This window comes from Trachemys scripta, chromosome 1 (genome assembly GCF_013100865.1).
Source record: "Trachemys scripta elegans isolate TJP31775 chromosome 1, CAS_Tse_1.0, whole genome shotgun sequence".
Lineage (NCBI taxonomy): Eukaryota > Metazoa > Chordata > Testudines > Emydidae > Trachemys > Trachemys scripta.
Window position 1 is genome coordinate 30,462,803 of NC_048298.1, and position 19,943 is coordinate 30,482,745.

At 41.3% G+C, this 19,943-nt stretch overlaps 1 protein-coding gene across 2 annotated transcripts in view; it reads left to right on the forward strand.

The window, feature by feature from the left end:
* The window catches only part of TBC1D22A (TBC1 domain family member 22A), a 433,739-nt gene that overhangs the window by 111,593 nt on the left and 302,203 nt on the right, over positions 1–19,943 (forward strand). For both annotated transcript variants that reach the window (XM_034767118.1, XM_034767128.1), the window contains exon 8: positions 1,928–2,042. In XM_034767118.1, the coding sequence (XP_034623009.1) occupies positions 1,928–2,042 (115 nt within the window). The remainder of the gene's footprint in view (positions 1–1,927; positions 2,043–19,943) is intronic.

Sequence of the window (19,943 nt, forward strand, 5' to 3'; positions counted from 1 at the left end):
TGGGAAAGCTCAAAACACCACAGGTATACCCTCAATATAATCTTCCCAAGTCCCTATCCTAGGAAAGTTTGGGGGCGGTAATGTGGCCAGGATATGACCCCCAGTATGGTGGCCTGGATTGCTGGGCTGATATGGGAGGGTCTACTTGCCAAGTAGAAAATGACACCAAAGAGGCAATTACAAGTGTAGGGGTCCCAGCCAGGGTGAATTGGTTATCTACTGGGAGAAGCTCCCTCTGTTCCTACTGGGAAGCACTAGGCATGGGCTGGGCACTGGGAACAGGCATGCTTGTGTGGGGAGATTAAAATGGATATACTCAGTGCATAGCACAGGCATGCAAGCTCTGAGATTGGGCATGGAGGGATGAGAACAGTCATTGAGCTGAATGGAACAGTTCACAACTCCCAGAGCTAATGCCTAGAGCTGCTTGTTCCTTTCCAGAATGAGTAAGGGGCTAAACTTAAACCTCTGAAAACTATGAAACAGAGCAAAGCTGATGCCTTCCTCCATCACACTTCCACATAACCTTAACTCTGCCCCCTGGAACTAGCAATAGGCACTGGGACAAAACCAAACCTTACCTATCCCTAACAAAATCTGCCACTTTATGCATTTTTGTGCTGTGTTGTCCAATAAAATTCTCAGTGATCATTCCTCTTCATGTGCTGCCAATAACCCTCACAATGCTAGATGTGGCAGTATTGATTCTGGCATTAGTTGAAGCAAGTTGCCCGAGCTCACATTACAGCTGCACCTCTGCCCAGATGGCAACTAGAGGGCTGCTAAAACTACTTCCTCTTTCACCTCTAAGAGGCAGACATTCCACGTGGTGTGCCATGAAGATAGAGGGATATAAGTGTGCTTTAACCCATTCTAATGCTGTTATGTATTTTCTTTGCCCATCCGAGCTTCTCGTCTACATTGGCATACACACATTGCTCCACACCTTCTCTGTGCTGCATTGCAGCTCTGGTATTTTCTTGGCATACGTTACAAGGACATACAGTGTCAGCTGGGACTTAACCAAAGAAAATCCTTAGGACAACAACGAATGTGTTAACATATGGCAAATCTTAGGGGGTTCATCTGAAGTAGGTGAAGTGGTTGAGTGTAGGTTGGTGGCTTATCTAGCCTGTTTTTGTGAAACTCTACCTAAACACAAATTATATCCTAGTCAAGAAAAGGTTTAAGTTTCCCCCCACACTGTTCTTCTTCATGCTCTCTGCTGTCTTCAACATGCTCAGAAAGGGTACAGTCCTATGGTCTTTCACAAGCACTTGTTAGGCCATTGTTCAAGGAGGGCAGAGTTAAGGTTCTTGTTGGGGTGTGATGTGGGAGACATTACCTTGACTCTACATTTCCTAGTTTTCAGAGATTTAAGTTTCACTACCCTACATATTCTGGAAGGGCGCCAGGCAGTGCAAGGCAAGCTTAACTATAGGTTTTTGGGGGGTGAATTATTGCATAAATCTACAGTGACCTATCACAGAAGTACGAGTAGACTTTTTTGTTACTTTGGAAAAGTATAAAGTATGGTTCTTAGTAATATATTTATCTTTGAGAGGGATTGGGGTGTGTGGAAAGGGGTTGTAAAATTCCCAAAGTGGGGAAAATCTTTCTTTTATTTTAAAGCTCCAGTGATTAAAAGTTCTTTTTTTGGTTACTAATATAGCTGAATTATGTACAAGGTTGGTTTTAACATGTGCTAATATCCTGAAAGTGCTTTCTTTAAATAACTGAGAAACTTAATTAATGTTGACAGTTAATTATGAATACCAGTGTTCATTTATGCTTCCGTATGCATACTTTTAGTGCTAGTTATTGTCTATGATACTAAATTTGTCCTTCATGCTTTTCAAGTATCCTGTTTAAAATGCACTCACCATTTAATAAATTCCTTGCTTCACAGTTTCTTTCTCTCTTTCAGATTTTTGAACGAATTTTGTTTATCTGGGCAATACGTCATCCAGCCAGTGGATATGTTCAGGGAATAAATGACCTTGTTACTCCTTTTTTTGTAGTCTTCGTTTGTGAATATATAGGTAAGATTTGATACAATACTTAATTACAAATTGGTGATTTCAGAAAAATATCTGCATTTTAGTATAACTGTTTAGCTGGATAAATAAATTACATTTGAGTACATGAATGGTCATCTGGTGTATGAGGATGATATATTTGGCAAATGTAACTATATAACAGGTGATTTCCTTAAATATATATGGGCAGGGAAGTGGCGGGGTATTATTTACAACTAAAACTATTTACATGTTTAAAATGGTAACTTTAAGGTATCCAGGCCTATGTTACAAACTAAGGTCCTGATCCAGCAATCTGATTTGTGTAGATAATCATTGACTTCTGTAGTACTCTGAAACTTTGTCCGCATAGAGTGCTATTGGAGATGCAGGAGGAGTCCTTAATGGATCAGATGGCAAGGCTGAGGCCTGCTGGATTTTTTAGAATTAGGGCATACCCTATATTATACTGTTGTCTTTTAACTATAATTTAATCCCTTTTATGATCATAAAGACTGAAGACTGGACTCAATGACCTATCAAGGTCCCTTCCGGTCCTAGAATCTATGCATGTTTTTATAAAGGCTGGTTTTGTGTAAAAGCTGTAAATATCCAGGAATAATTTTTGCCATCATTTTATTTTAATTTGCATTATGCATTATAACTAAATTATTGAAGGGAAAGCTATTGTAAAAGTTCACTACTAATTATAAACTATTGGGTTATGCTTGTGTAAATCACTGACACATTTTAGATTGTAGTTTGTTCCATTTTAAATTCCTAGTCTATTTTGTAGTTTGTGTGTGTGCTATGTAGACTCTTAAAATAAATATAAGTCATTATTAAGGGTAATCAACAATAGAGTGGAAAATAATACATTTGAAGTTAACTGTTTTACATTTTCCTTAATTTCTTTTCAAATATACATATAATGAAAACAATCACAGTTGCATATATACCTATGCAGGACATTCTATGAAGTGCTATATATGTATGTGTGTATACATAGTACATTGTATATTGTGTGTATATATCTTTACTTTACTCCTTCTCCAGCTCCTTCTTGAGTTACCCCATCAATGTCCTAACCTAGATTGATTAGATTTAATGGAGGACAGATTACCCTTGAGTGGATAAAAGACTATCCATTTATTGATTTGCATGGCAACACCTCTCTTGCTTTGTTTCATTTCTTGTTAAATAGGAAGACTTTCATTGCTAAGCAACTAATGAGAACTACTGCTGCTTACTCCCTAATCATCTCTTAAGTAGGGGTAGAGGCCTACTCCTGAGAGTGCTTGCAGTTTCTGCCTCTTACTCCCTCATTTGACAGATAATGAAAATGTTCTTAATGATCCTAGAACAGTAGGATCTCTGTTGGTAGACTTTAGAGTTGTTAATTGAAATAAGAAGTTCAAATGAGATGTGATTAGAGAATTGATATTCCATGTTAAATAGACCATTTAATTAATATGGTAAATAAGTTTGTCTTTACCACCAACTTTCCTTGTGAGACCCTAGTGATTGTTAATGCATTTGCCTGAATGTCAGTACGATGGGATCAGAGAACATGACTGTTTCAGTAATTGTAGGTTTTTTTTAAACTGGACAACAACATAGTAGTAGTAACAACAACAAAAAAAGTAGTAAAAGTTGATTTGCCAATGAAAAGATGTGTGTATCAGTGAATTACATTTTAAAAGTCTCATTTCTATTTGTTACTTATTAAATAGGGATACAATATTCATGTGAACTATATTTTTCCGGTATATATTTGAGTATTTCTAACCCAGAACATTTAAAAATAGTCATTCCTCCCAAAATTGAGATTGGTTTAAAATCATTAAACTTAAAAACAAAACAGAAAATAAGCAATGAATTTGGTTTATTTGCCTTCGGGTTTTTGAGCCTTCATGGTGGTCTCCAGTTATATTTTCAAGTTTTTCTCCACAACCTAGGCCTAGAATTGTTTTTAAATGAAAGCTCACATTCTTACCTAATCATAGGTTTCTAGAGGTTGGGCTTTAAGAAACGCACAAAAAATTGTTGACACTCTTGATAAAGATGTGAGAATTGGCAGAACTGAATGCTTTTTTCCTTGATCGCTAATTTCTTATAAGATTAAAACATAGTATTGCAAAAGTATATTAAGTTTTTATTTGGATGAAAATTGCAAGAACTAAATAACACACTGGAGTTAAATAGTATCAGAGGGGTAGCTGTGTTAGTCTGGATCTGTAAAAAGCAACAGAGTCCTGTGGCACCTTTAAGACTAACAGATGTATTTGAGCATAAGCTTTCGTGGGTGAATGCCCACTTCTTCGGATGCATGTAATGGAAATGGAGTTAAATAGTATTTCTGGAATTTGGATAGATTTGTCAAAACTTGTGTAATGTTTAATCAATAGACATATAGCACCACCTTTTAAGCCATGGCAGATTTTTAAAAATCTTGTTCAGATTTTAAAATGATACAATTTTATTTAGTTTAAATAGCAAACTAAACATTACATTTAAAAAAAATATTCTTTCACAACTTTTAAACATGAGTGATTTATGATTACTGGATTACATTCCAGGATAAGCTGTTCCATTCTTCTTCTTCGTCACTTTGTTGCAAGTTTAAATTCTTTGTGCGTTCTTCCACTGGAAGCAACTTGGCTTCATGTAATGAAGGTGTAAATAATCATTCCCAGTTCATAGGTGGGAATATTGTTTAGTGTGATCTTTTGTACACTAATTACATTTTAAAGAAAATCCACTGTTGTGATGGCATTGTTCATTCACATCTGTGTAGCTTAATTTGAGCAGAAACATGAGTTACAGAAGTGAGTCATTTATTAGTAAATAGTCTGTAATTTGTGAATTGTTCAAACACAATGATTCTCTGTCATGAAGTGTTGAGATAGTTAGTTACTCAAATACCTTAACCCATGCAACAGTAATATTTTAGCGAATAGAAATCTGTTTCTGCTTTTTCACAGGGTTTCCCAGCACAGTAAATTCCTTTTCTAGGCACTTAAATTATACATGTTTAGCTTCCTGTGAAGTGGTCTACACCTAAAATGTATGTCAACCTAGCTACATCACTTAGGGCTGTGGAAAACCTAGCTCCCACTGTAGATTCAGCTAGATTGATGGAAGATCTCTTCCATTGGTGCATCTCTGTCATGGTAGCGCTTGTAGTGTAGACATGCCCTAATAAATATGGGTTAAGATGCCTAACTTTAAGGCACCCAATTAGAATATTTTAAGTGACTGAATGGAGGAACTTAATTTATGAATCTGCCAACAATAACACAATGGTGGCTGTGTAATACAGTTATAGTTCACTAATTCGCCACGGTGCATTAAAATAATATCTCCATATTGGATGTCCAGTAAGCATATAACAACAAGGTAGGTTGCTGAGCATGTCAATATGGGAGTACCACATCACTAGAACACTTAACATAGATGTTGGGGATGGGAGAGTCATCCAGTTAGTTTCCTTGCAAGGACTGGCCTCGTGTAAATTCACTCTTGTTTTTAAATATCCAAACTGAAGAGTCTTGTACCATTTCATTTGAACACTTCTTTGATATTCTCTGTATTCCTCATTTCTTCCTCACACCTATTGGTGTTTTGAATGTCTGGAGTCACTGTCACTGCATCCTTTGTGATGCTCAGTTGGACCCCAGCCAAAAATTTTTAGAAAGTCCATTGACTGCCCCATTGCTGAGCCATTGCCATTGGTTGAATGTGATGGAGACAGAGATCACTCAAGGGAGGGAAGAGAAAATTGAGTTGTTTGCCACTGGCCTTCTTTTGAGAATAAGTAGGCTAGCCTCCAAAGTTTGCCTCTGCCCCTTTCCTTTACAGTATAGAAGGAAACTGAGGTTGGCCAGACTGTCTTCCCGTAGTTAGATGGCAGCGGCAGCAGCTATTTTTACTGTAGTTCACTGCTTGTGGCTCTAGAGAGCATAGAAGAGAGAGTAACAGAAGGTTTTGTTGTTGTTGTTTTGTTTGAAGCTCTGTCCTGGAGGGCTGTTTACTGTTGTGGTCATTTGAGGATCAGTGAGAGCAGTAAAAGTCTTCAGCAGAAGCAGGAGGAAGATGTCAGAACACAGTAATGGACGGCAGCTGGGTTGGGACACATGTTGGATTCTGTCATTGGTTCATGTTCATTGCGATGGTGCTTAAGCTGGCCTCAAGGCTGGCTTTAGGGGCGGGCAATCAGGGTGGCCAGTTGGGTGCCCAAATTTTAGGGTACCAAATTATCATACTTGGGGGTGCTAAACCCTAATTTGAGTGGTTGGGGAACCAAAAATGTTTTCCATCCTGGGTCACAAAATACCTACTGCTGGCCCTGTCTGACCCCCACCCCTAGGGCTCCGTAATCTACCATTTTCACTAAGTTGAAATGGGCCGTTTCCATTAGCCAGGGTTAATAGATCAGTCTATATGTTAGTATATTTAAAAATTGTTAAATTTGGTTCCTTGGCAAATGAAACTTTGGCCTGGTCTACACTACAAACTTAGGTCAACATAAGCAGCATTATGTCTATCTAATAATGTATGTGTCTATACTACCGAGTCCCTTCCGCTGACCTAAGTGGCCTGTAAAGTCAACTTCTGTACTCTACCTCCGTGGGAGTTGTAGTGCCTGATTCGACATCCACGGGTCGACATGGGGATAGTGTAGACACTGCGTTGTGTAATTTGAATGAATTGACTTCCAGGAGGTGTCCTACAGTGCTCCGCTGTCACTGCTCTGGAGAGCTCTTTCAACTCCACTGAACATCAGCCAGGTACACAGGGAACAGCCACTCCCCTGTTAAAGCCCTGGGAACTTTTGAATTTTCATTTCCTATTTGATCAGCATGGAGAGCTCACCAGCACAGCTGATCATGGAGACGGTAGGCTAAAAATGTGCTCCAGCATGGAGTACACGGGAGGTGATGGATCTTACTGCTGTGTGGGGAGAAGACTCTGTGCAGGCAGAGCTCCGATCCAGCAGAAGAACTGCTGGTATCTATGCCAAGATTGCTCAGGGCATGGGGGAGAAGGGCTACACCAGGGACACGCAGCAGTACCATGTGAAAATAAAGGAGCTTCAGCAAGCATCCAGAAGTCAAGGGAGGTGAACAGTCGTTCTGGTTCTACCCCACAGACATGCCGCTTTTATGAGGAGCTGCATGTGATTCTTGGCGGTGACCCCAACGCTACCCCAAAATGCTCCGTGGATACCTCCCAGGAGTCCTGGGCGACCTGTAGCAACAATGAGGAGGACACAGTTGAGGAGGAGAATGTGAGGCAGGCAAGTGGAGGATCCATTCTCCCTGACAGCCAAGAACTGTTTTTAACCCTGGAGCCCATCCCTTCAGAGGACCAGTTGGCAGAGGAGCATGATTCTGGGAAAGGCACCTCTGGTAAGTACACTTTTTAAATCAAACTGCTATTATTTTTTGTTTACTCTGAACAAAAGAGTAGGTGTAAGGCATATCGGTGGCCACTCCAGCTATGCAGAGGATGCTCTCTGAAAAAGACCGTTTATGGGGGCCTGGTGTTGGCCTGGGAATCCTCCATGAAGATCTCTAGGAAGCTTTCATGGAGGTACTCTGCAATCCTTTTCAGAAGGCTTCTGGGAAGGGCTGCCTTATTTCGTCTACCACGGTAGGACACTTTCCCATGCCACTCCAGTATTAACTCTGCTGGCATCATTGCAGCACACAGCATTGCAGCATAAGAACCAGGTTTGTAGCCAGATGCTTGCAGCCTCTGCTCTTTTGCCACCTCTGTTACCCTCCAGAGAGTGATATCACATATGGTCACCTGGGGGAAATGGGAAGTTTTCAATGCAAGCCCTTAAACCACAAACAATTCAACAAGTAATCCGCCCCTGTTTGGTTCAATATGGGTCACACAACCACGCTTTCCCAAACGTGCCGTCATTGTGGTTAGAAGGGATCACTGTGCATTGCAAGCAGCATTGAAAAAGAAGGGGAGGGGCGGCAGCTTCCTGTTTGTCTCCCTTCCCTCCTCACCTGGTGCCGCTTTTGTAACAAACAATTTGGGCGGTTTTTACACTGGTGCCTGTCCTCAAGTACCATCCAGGTTGCTACGGGAAAGGGGGCTTTTCTCAAGTTCCAACCTGTGATCCCAAGGATGTCTTCACAAAAGCAGCAGCACAAGACCTCTTGCCCATGCCTTGTGGCCTTTCTCACCATAGCTGGAGCAGCCAACTGACTCTTGCCATAGCCAATGGATGTGATTACGTTGTGGCTTGCCAGTGAATTGTATTGAGGGGTGTTTTTTTAATTAAAGAATTAACTTTGCACCAGAAACAATGTATGCACTGTCAATGCTACCCTTGTGCTTTGCATTCCTTGTAGCTGAAACCTTGTCTGTCGGCACGAGGACAGAGATTTTCCCAGACTCGGGAGGACATGTTCAATGAGTGCCTCGGAGAGTGACAAGATAGAGCTCAGAGGATTACACTGTCTGAGAACCTGGACATGGACAGGGAGGACAGGAGAGCATGCAGGAAGGAAGAGCGTGCCACACAGGAAGAGATGCTGTGGATTATAAAGGAGCAATCAGACATGTTGAGGCATCTGGATGAGGTTCAAGAAAGGCAGCTAGATACTAGAGTCCCTCTGCAGCCTATGTTGAACCTGCTGCCATCATCACCCAGTTCTAAATCCTCCTTCCCCAAATGTCCTATGAGGTGACGGGGAAATCCCTTGCGCTCAACACTAGGGGAGGGTACAAGGACCGTAAGGCGCCCACACCTTTGATTGTTGTTGCAGGGCATCTGTAAGCAAGCTCTTCTTGTTTCTCCCCCAACAGTGTTATCAGCCCTTTTGCCCCATGTTATTTTACTTTTCTTTGCTGTCTCTGTGTGTTTGTGTTCATAATAAAACTGAATGGATTGAGGAGAAAAGGCTCTTTATTCATTCAACATATGGTGGTTGGTGGTGGGGGTGGAGTTTACAGGAGAGAAAATGCAATGGAGGGGACAATTGGGTAAGGTTTATTCACATCTATCTCAAAGGTAACTTTGATCTGTGGTACACCACGAGGAGCAGGAGGGATTCCCATCAAGTCAAAAGTACCTAGGGGATAGTTATCCTTGGTGCGAGAATGTTCACCTTCATAGATCTTGATTGCCAGCAAGAGGTTCAGTCAGAAATGTTGAGCCAAGAAGTTAATTTCATTTGTCATTAACTAGGCCAATATTTCTATTTTAGCATTCTTGGAAACATTTTGTTTTTAAAAAACCATAAAAATCAAGGAATATATCATCAAAGAAAATTGTAGTTCTATTTTCCCCATTTTTCAGGAAAATAAAAACAGGAAAAAATATTGTTGTGCTTGACAAATCTTTGTGGAATTTTTGTTTGTTTTTCCAAACAGCTTTATCGTTGTCTTTTTGTTTATTATTATAGGTGCACAGATAGCAATATCTCTAGTTAAGGTTGCCTGACTCTTCGTCTTATAAGACCTCATTTTCAGTTGCTTATAATTTTGCCAAACTTTAACTATTCCGTATTCCAGGTGTGTCTGCCTTGGACTGAATTCTTCTGGAAAGTTTCAGCAAAAATTTCAGCCATTTCCAAGAACAAGATTAAGGGGAAATGCATTGTTTTGCCCATGTTAACAAATTGGTTAAGAAGTTATTTTTGAAAACTTTTAGAACCTCCATGCTTCGGAGAAATACTTAAAATAAATAAATTAAAGGTCCAAAGGCACATTTCACCACCATTTTGCACTTGCTCAGCCTATGGTTGAACTGGTCCTTACTGCTGCCAGTGTACAGCTTCATGAGCCTGGGAGCAAGGGGTATGCAGGGTCTTCCAGGATCACAATTGGCATTTCAACATCACCAATAGTTATTTTGCAGTCTGAACAGCTTGCAGCTTTCTGAACAGACCTGTGTTCCTAAAGATGTGCGCGTCATGCACCTTTCCCAACCATCCCATGCTGATGTCGGTGAAACAGTGCCTGTGATTCCCCAGCGCTTGCAACACAGTTGAGAAGTACCCCTTTTGATTTATGTACTCTTTGGCAAGGTGGGCCAGTGCCAAGATAGGGATATGGGTTCCATCTCTCACCCCACTGCAGTTAGGGAACTCCATCATGGCAAAACATTCCACTATGTTCTGTGTGTTGCCCAGAGTCACTACGCTTCTTAGCAGAAGTCTGTTAATGGCCCTGCAAACTTGGATCACAAAAGATCCCAAGATAGATTTAACCACTCCAAATTGATTCCCCACTGACCGGTAGCAGTCTGGCGTTGCAAGACTGCCCCCCAGGACCTCCTACCCCATATCCAACCCTCCGGCCCCCTTACCATGGCGCTCAGAACAGCATGTCTGGAGCCGCGTCTCCCGGCTGGAGCCAGATACGCTGCTGCGCTGCGCTGCCCTGCATGAGCGTGCAGCCCTGCTGCCCAGAGCACTGCCTGCGCGGCGGCGTGGCTGTGGGGGAAGTGTGTGTGTGTGTGGGGGGGGGACAGCAGGGACGGGGTGGGGGCTAGTCTCCCTGGCCAGGAGTTCAGGGGCCAGGCAGGATGGTTCCCCCCCCAGGCCGTAGTTTGCCCACCTCTGCCATAGCCACATAACGATGCGGTCCCATCAATCAGTGCTTGTTTCCCTGGCCCAGAAGTGGCACTCTACCATATCAAGGTGATGCACGGCTGTTACCAGCAACTGCGAATTGCTCCATTCCATGACTTCCAGCGGGGATGTTTGCATGGTATCACATTGTTCTGCGCGATGGTTCCTGCTTCGGCTGAGTAACTACTCAGTATAAGGTGAGAGGTGTTTGTAATGCTCACCACAACAGTGTACAGCTGAGCAGGGTACATGCTTGCCAGGCTATGGCATCTGCGGGGGTGAAAAAAGATGCGAAAAAGGCTTGGTTTCTTTGCCATTGACTTCAGGGAGGGAGGGAGGTAAGTGCATCATAGGAGGCTAACGCCATGTTCCCATAACTACCTGCGCCAATGTTTTGGTCCCATAAGGCATTGCAAGCCCAACCTAAAACTCCACTCAGCTACGTGCACTGTGGGATAGCTACCCACAGTGCAGTGCTCCATGCGTTGATGCAAGCCCTGCTAGTGAGGATACACTCCTCCTACACAATGAGTGTAGTATGGATACGCAAGATTGACTTGCTTAAATCGGAGGCTCGATGTTGACTGACAAGAAGTCAACTTAACTTTGTAGTGTAGACATGGGCCTAGATGGTTACTCCGTTTGGTTCAGTCATACTGTATCATAAGTATTGAAGAATATTTTTTTTCTGTAAGCTACTTAAATAGTAAAGTATTTAGAAAGTAAAACAAGTAATTTTCTTGAGATGTTGACTGTAATTTACATTCCAGTTAGGTAGGTGCTTAGACCCATCATCATCATCATTATTATTATTTTATTTGTATTATAATAGCACCTAGAAGTCCCAGTCTTGTACAGGGACCCCACTATGCTAATATTAGTCCTTTAAAGGAGTAGTGTTGACCTGTTCTTGAAGTGATTGGTTAGGTTATATTTTTAAACCATTCTTTTGTCTTTTATATACAAGTTGTCACTTCTGTATATTGCATGTTTTAAATAGGGACACTTTTCTTTAATATCTGTCATGTGTAGGTGTATGTATGTGTATATGTGATGTATAAAAAATCCAGCTTTCCATATTTGCTTCATGGGTTTAAATGCAGCACAGAATCTTACATTTTCTTACAGGCTTCCATTCACTACAGCTATTCAGGAGAATCCATATGAAACTGACACTGTGACTGTTACTTATCGGTTTGGCAGTGCTGTCAATAAGGCACTACAATGTGCAGGCTTATTAAAGCAATACCTCTTTGGAGACATTTGAGAGAGAGGGGGTCGGGGGTGGGAGAGGAAACCTGAACAGTAAACAGAAAAACATATGGCTGGTTTTCTAAAAAAAAAAAAAAAAAAGTCTTTGGAGGGAGAATAGAGAGGGCAAGGAAACTTGCGGGGTTGGGGAAGGGAGATGAATGATTACTGGAGAAAAATCTTACCTAAAACCCCTTCTCTAAAATTTTGAATTCCCCTGTTTTTAAAAGTGCTGGAATTTTCTAAATCTTCAATTATTTATTGGAAACTTGAACCTTTGTATCTTTCACCAAGGCCTGTTAGAATTAGTACACTTTAGATTGCACATTCTTCAAATTGGTGTTAGTCTTGTTAGTTACCAATCCTGTAAAATCTTTGTCTGGGTTTACACTTAACTTTTTTTTACTAGTGTAACTACTTTGGTTACACATATGACTTTTTTTTTCCAATACAGTTATACTGGTAAAACCCTAGCCTAGTGTGTACACTGTTACAAAGGTGACATTTATGCCGGTAATATTATCCCCCTTCCCATACAGGAATAGCTGTACAAGTATAAAGTGCCTTTATAACTGTATCCACACTAAGGGCTTGGCTACACTTGCAAGTTAGAGTGCATTAAAGCAGCCCCGGGTGCCCTAACTCCTGAGGTGTCCACACTGGCAAGGCACTTAGAGCGCCTGGACTCTGCAGCTGGAGCATTCCTGGTAATCCACCTCCATGAGAAGCATAAAGCTTGCTGCGCCCCAGCTGAAACACCCGGGCATCAGTGTGGACGACGTGTTGCATTACTGTGCTGTGATTGGCCTCCGGAAACGTCCCATAATCCCCGGAAGTCAAGTGGCCACTCTGGTCATTGTTTTGAACTCAGCTGCAGGCATGCGGATATCCCCTTTTAAAGCTCAGTTTCTGACAGCCGGCATGCTTATCTGCTCTGGGACAAAGCAAGCCATTACAGTGGAATGCTACTGTTGTGAATGTGTGTGAAAGAGAGAGGAAGGGGTTCTGCTGCTGTCTGAACTTACAAGACAGTGTGCTGACACATTCTGCCCCCCAAAACACAGTTTCTCCCCCCACATACTCACAACACACTCCCTATCACACTCTATTCCCCCCCCATTTGAAAAGCACGTTGCAGCCACTTGCACACTGGGATAGCTACCACAATGCGCTGCTCCTTGTAGTGTTGCATGAGCTGCTAATGTGGCCACACCAGTGCGCTTGGAGCTGACAGTGTAAACTCACAGCAGCGTTTTCCCTGCTGCGGTCTCCGAAGGCCGGTTTAACTCCCAGCGCTCTACATCTGCAAGTGTAGCCAAGCCCTAGAGATGGTTGTACTGCTTTAACTATACCTGTATAGTTAAAGCACTACAATTTTCTAGTGTAGAAAAGCCCTTATTAGCACTAAAGTTAGTGGTATGATGTTTAAAACAACACATGGTAGTGTCTACAGGATAAGTCCCTTTAGTTGGTCTTAGGGCTGACCTGCAACTAAACCTGAGATTGACCTAGCTACGTCACTCAGAGCTGTGAAAATTTCATGCCCAGTGTAGAGGCAGCTAGATTTGCCAGAAGAATTATTCCTTTAACCTAACTGCCTCTCAAAGAGGTGAGTTATATACATTAATGAAAAACTCTCTCCAATGATGTAGAACATGGGTTCTCAAACTTCACTGCATTGCAACCCCCTTCTAAAAATGAAGTTACTATATGTCTGCTGGATGGGGGGGGCGGGGACCAAGCCCTGCTGCCCCGGGTGAGGGTGGAACTCAGGTTTCATCTTCAGCCCTAGGTCCCAGCAAGTCTAATGCTGGCCCTGGCAACCCCATTAAAATCAGGTTGTGACCAATTTTGGGTCTCAACCCACAGTTTCAGAACTGCTGATATAGGAAACATCTATGCTACATTAACACAGCGGCGGCACTGTAGCTGAGCTGCTGTAGTGCAGACGTACCTGTAGGCTTGTGTCAAAGCATGATTTTTATTTACCCTTCCTGCATGCATTGTCTAACTTAACCAAAACTAAACTATATAATTCTGCGTGAAACCCTAAGTGTGTTTTTGTACCAGGGTAAATGTTTTTGTGTGAAGTTTGATACTCATCAAACAAAGCATTTGGGAAATATGAGGGCTGTTAATTTTAAAAAGGGTTACTAATGTTTATTTGCCACTTCGTATTTTACAAATAATTTAACCCAGAAACATTTAATTTATTTTATTTTGGTAGCCTCAGTGAGGACAGGGGCATTTGACTATTTTGAGAGCAGATGTGGTGATTTAATTTTGGCATTTTGGGAGATTTATCCAGACCTCTTGGAAAAGTTAAGGCAATATATCATATTGCACAGTTTGAGAAATACATGCATGTGGCTTCAGACATCTTAGAGTTTCTGATTTTTTTTTTTTTTTTTGATTCAGGTGGAATACAGTTCACAAAATAACCTTAATTTTGCCTGCTGCCCTATTACATTCTGTACCATCCATTAAATGTAAGATCACTTTCACTATAATTGTATAATTGTAACTTCTCACATGTTTACCTATAATTTATTATCGTCGTGCAATAATGTTCTATCCTCACTAGTTTGCATTGGAGAAGGAGAATAGTCTGAGGTCTTTGGTCAATATTTGACCAAAATATAAATCAGAATCTGTGGAGGATTAGGTTTCAGATCCATATTGGGGACAGGGGAAAGAGAGCGAGAGTGAGTGACGGAGGGAGCGGGGTGGAATGAGCCTGGGGTGGGACCTCGGAAAAGGAGTGGGGCAGCGGCGGGGTCTCAGGGAAGGGGCAGGGCAGTGACAGGGCAAGAGTGTTCAGTTTTGTGCGCTTTAGAAAGTTGGCAACTCTAGTCCTTAACAAAAATTTCCTTTCTGAGATTTTTATAAAAGGGCGTAGCCTATGGCAAAATGAAATAATAAGCTGGTAATGTTAAATTGGGTTTCTCTGGTAGCAATTCAGCAAGTGCTGAAAAAGCAAAAGTGAAAAGAGAAAAAGAGTAACGTGAGATTAGGGTGCTTACAACACACATTAAACTACTAGAATAATTTGGCTTTTGATTAAATGTCTTGTATAACTGAAACAATTTGTCATAATTTCTCATGAGAATCCGAAAGAATCTCTGTTAGGATTTGTCTTGTTAAGTTCAAGTAGTATTTGACTCAGTCTTTAAACAAAAAAATGTGGATTCTTGATGGTTAATACTAAAGGGGAGAAAAGGAATATGTTAAGTAATCAGAACAATAGAAATTACAATAGATGCAATCAGCATAAATCTATTGTCCTATCTCTTTATGTATAAAACTTAAGAACATTTGAAATTTTCAGTCACGTTAATGGGATTTCCAGATAATATTTTAGAATGCAGCGCATGATGACTGAAGTGCTACTGGAGTTGTAATTAGTGGACCATTGGCAAGGGAAGTAAATTCCCATAGCCTATAGGGAACTACAAGAGCAATAATGCATACAATTTATTATTAGATGAATTTCAGTGATAGTCGATCTTTCACATATTCCAATTATCAGAGTGTAAATTAAAGTTTGAATGACAGTGAAGGAAAGAAAAGCGATCAGAGTTATGTTGATACATTAGAGTTTTACGAAGCTGTTGTAACTGTCGTTGTTTGCATTTAATTTGAGCCTGATTGCTTTTTGTTTTCCAAGTGTTCAGTGGTCTGCTAAATTATAATAGGATTTTGCATTGTTTTTTGAATATACTGTTTACAGTTAAGATGCTTTTTGTATTTTTGTCTATTTAAACAATTTCAAGCAATGATACACTTAAATTTTTTACATCCTGTGAAATTTAATACAAAGTATTAGGCACTTAACACAATCATGAGAAAAAAATTTGAGTGAAAAGAATCAAAGTATGGCATGGTGTAAAAACTTTTGCCCAATAAAGGAGAGGTTTTTGCTTAATTTTTTGTTTTGAAAGGTCTCTTGTTATAGTCTGTTTATATCGGGTGTCTTAGTGAAAAGCTCAACAATAAATAGAATTCTGGGATAGTCCATTTATCTAAGCAAAATTATACTACTTAAATGTAATCTCATAGACCATTGTGGGTCTATTTTTTTGGGGGGGAGAGGGAGGGTTAAACAAACAATAGTATAAAAAGGAAAGTGGATTTTTTTTTTAAATGCCTCAGATTTTTTACAGGATGGCCTCCTCTGTTGTTGTAAGTGGTGGTATTATTGAGAATTTCAATTAGGGATAGAACAGAAAAGCTAGACAACAAGAAAGATATTGGGTATAGTGGTAGCGAGACCATAATTAAGGTTGTCAGGGATTTCAGTTTCATAGCGTAATGATTTGTTATAAATATATTTGTTGGAATGGCCATGAAGAGCAGGCATAGAATGTCATCAGAAGTATTCCCCTGTAGGAAAAATTTTTTTAGTCGACAATGGCTTTATTTATTCGAGAGAGAGAGAGACTGCTTTTATCTGCTATATTGGGGGAAAGAGCAGAATTGGTAGCATCATAATAATTTCTCTCAGAAAAATCTAGTCATGACTCATGTTAGATAAACTCTTCTCTTCAGATGCACTGACCACCTTTGTATTGTCTATGTGACTAAGCAAGAAAGCTTGCCACTTCCTGTCTTCAAAAAGCCCAAGTCCCTGACTACTTGATTTTCCCAATACATTAGTCTGACAGACATCTGTGTTTGTGAGCACTTTGCTATGTCCTGCCATTAGCAGAAGTACCAGGTTCCAAGGACAGAATATGCTAGTGCTGTCTGTGGTCTGGCTATCCTTTAGCACAGTGCTTAGACAGTCTTTGGAAGGCCTAGCCCTCCACCCATCCCATCCCCCCCCTTTTTATTTTCACTTTTAATATGGCTTCCTAACTATTTACTACTTTTATTGTGTACCGGTGTTCAACACAGACACTGCATTGACAGAACATGGATGGGCTTGTTCCCTACACCTGTGGAACACATACAGTACTGTTACAGAGGTCTGATTATACCTTTGTAGCTACACCCTGTGAAATTTTTAAATACAAAGTATTAGGCATTTAATATAATTTTGTGAGGGGGAGAAAAAAATCAAATGAAAAGAATCCAAGTTTGATGACTTGAGCAATCACATACATGCACCTATTGAGTTGTTCATGATAAACAACTGTGATGGCAGAAGGCAGAACCTAGTATGCTGCTTGATAAATACTCTTGACTAGTGTAGAATTCTATGATTTTGTATATTCTGAGATAGGAGTTGGGGGGCATTTAAATCATTTCTTTTACTATCCCTCTTCCCGTCCCCCATCAGCTAGAAACCTTCAGCTAAAACAATTAATTGAACAAGAGGCCCAGCTATTTGACTTCACCTTTTGCAGGAGGGACTGTGGACCCATACGTGATTTATTATACAGATTGAGACAATGACTCTGAATAGGTGGCAGAAAATTGAGACAGTAAATTCAATTAATGCAGTTATTAGGGTATATAAAAGAATATTGTATATAGGATGACTTAACACAAAACTGGAACAATAGTTCCTGAAACCCCACACTAGAGGCCTAGTATCAGTTCAATTAAAAGAGAGACTAGGGTGTGTCAATTCAGGACAACTGCTCCTGTTTTTCCCCTTTAGTTATCCAGTGAGGGCATCTGCTCTCAGGTTTCCAGCTCTTGCCTTTCTTGGGTGGAGACCAGCTTCCCTCTCCCTCCTGACAGGGGCATTCCCAGGCTGAACAGTTCCCTGTCTTCATTGTGTTATTCGTAGCAAAAGATAGTCTGCCTAGGCAGATTTGTCAGAGATAATGTAATTGCCCACAGATAAGCTACCACACAGCTTTCTGTGCAAGCGTATTTATTCTTTGGATAAGAGCATTGCTGAGAAAACATATTAAGAGCAATAAAAGAACCTACATACATGCCATTAAGCTTACCAGGGATCACCCCAACTCTAACATGGGCTCTGGCAGGAACAGTCCTTCAGAACCCAACAAAGGGGTCTCTTCTATGGTCACATGTTCATAAGAGCCTCAGCTCAGAACTAGCACCCTCATGAAAAATTTAGTCCATCCTTTATACAGTGTGTGGGGTCATTTGAATTGGAGTTTCCAGGAACAGGTAATTAGTAGACAATGGGGTCTCTCTCGAGGGGGTAGCTTCTTGGGAGGATTTGTTTTTCCCTTCTTCCAGGAAATCCATTTCAAACATGTTGTCCCACAAAGTCCTTTGAAGTTCCTAAAACTTTCCAGAGATTGCATTAGTCAGTCTCCTCAAAGTTGCATACAATTCCACAATAATACATGCACAGTTACATTTTTAATATAGTGGACCCCAAAGTTATGAAATGTAATTCCATAACGTTTATCTTAATATCCTGGACAAACATTGAATTGTCAGTCTGTCCCAACACAGCAGTGGAACAACGGTTCCTGAAACCCAACAGTAAAGGCTTGCCAGTAGTGAAATTAAGAGATAGACAAGGGTAGGTGACCACTCCCTTTGCGTTTGGGACCAATCTGCAGTGTAATTAGTAAATTGTTTGACTGACAGTGATTTTTATAAAGGTGATAGGGAAAAGGAAACTGGATAATTCAACCACGCACTTAACAGGTATTTGAAATGGTTTTTGATGGGGAGGAGACTCTTAACCATAGGTGGCAATTTCCTAAAATCTCAGTGGCTGTAGATCTGATGGTTGATCAGTCCAAGATTGACAGGGGCACCCTCTGAACTGCACAGATTAACTATTGTGGTAAATCACAATTTACAATATATTAACAAGTAAACAGTGTATTTAATTCATGCACTTGGCAGATGCTATTGGCAGAGCTGATAGCACTGCCTAGAGTTAAGGTTGCTTAATGAATCATATTATAAAACCTTGTTCTTTGAGTAGTGTCCCTGAGTGCTCCACTTCAGATGTGTGTGAGCCTCTTGATCCCTTGTTTGGAGATGTCTAGCTAGCAGTGTCCATTCAGCCTGTGCATGCACCCTATGCCTTATCATGGGAGACACTGAGGCTATATAGGGGTGCGTGGGCAAACTATCCTAAGTTTCTTCTCTACCATCTCGGCCTGAGACAGAAACCTAGCATGTCCGCCTACAGCGTACTCGGCCTTCACTTTTCTTGTATGCACTTAGATAGTTTATAATTGTAAAGTTAGTGTTAGTGTTTAGTACAGTATAGTTTTAGTTGTGGGGTTTTTTCTTCTCTCTTCCTTCTGGGAGACTGTCTTCTCCTAGTGGGGCATGCTTGGCTCTCCAGGCTTCAAACACTGGGTCTCTTGCTGGGAGGCTATTGTGACAGGCAATCTGAGTTTGTCCATTGCCTGGGGGGAGGGGAGTCCCATCTCTCCCAGAAGTGTTCCTTCTGTTTGGCCCTGAAGAACATGAAGATAAAGCTCAGACTGTTGGTCATGACATGCTCCCTGCAACCATCCTCTGAGCCAGGTTAGGAGATTCTCCGCCTTATCCCCCAATATATCTGTCCTTGGACAGATTCAGTGCCATGTCAACATGAGGGCATGCTTCTCCTAAGGAAGTGAAGTCTTTGGAGCGTGCTGGGAAGACTCTTGGAAAAAGGACTGTGGACTCTTACTCTGAGCTAGCTCCAGAAAAGACCAGGTCCCCATTGAGGTTCCCTGTCTCTGAGGGTACCGTTGAGGCCAAGGACTCTTCCGCTGATATTGGCAGGCCTATGAAGCCCTGGGGGTCCAAGGACAGGAAGTTCAGCTCCAATAGGGCACTGGTACCCTCCACCAATAAGGAGGCTAAGCAGAGGGTACCATTGAGTTCAATCCTGCCATCGGCTCTGAAGCATCCCATTCAGCTGTTGGTGCTGTCACGTGCCCATCATAATCCATATCGTCGACTTCACCTACTGCAACCTCAACTATGGCATTGGTACTTGGATACTTTCTGGTAACACAGGAATTTGGATACTTGATGGACCTCTGTGTCAGATGAACCAGCGTCTCCATTGTTGGTGGGTACTGAGTATCTCTTGGTACCAAGACCTCAGTCTCCAAGTGGACATTCATAGAATCATAGAATATCAGGGTTGGAAGGGACCTCAGGAGGTCATCTAGTCTAACCCCCTGCTCAA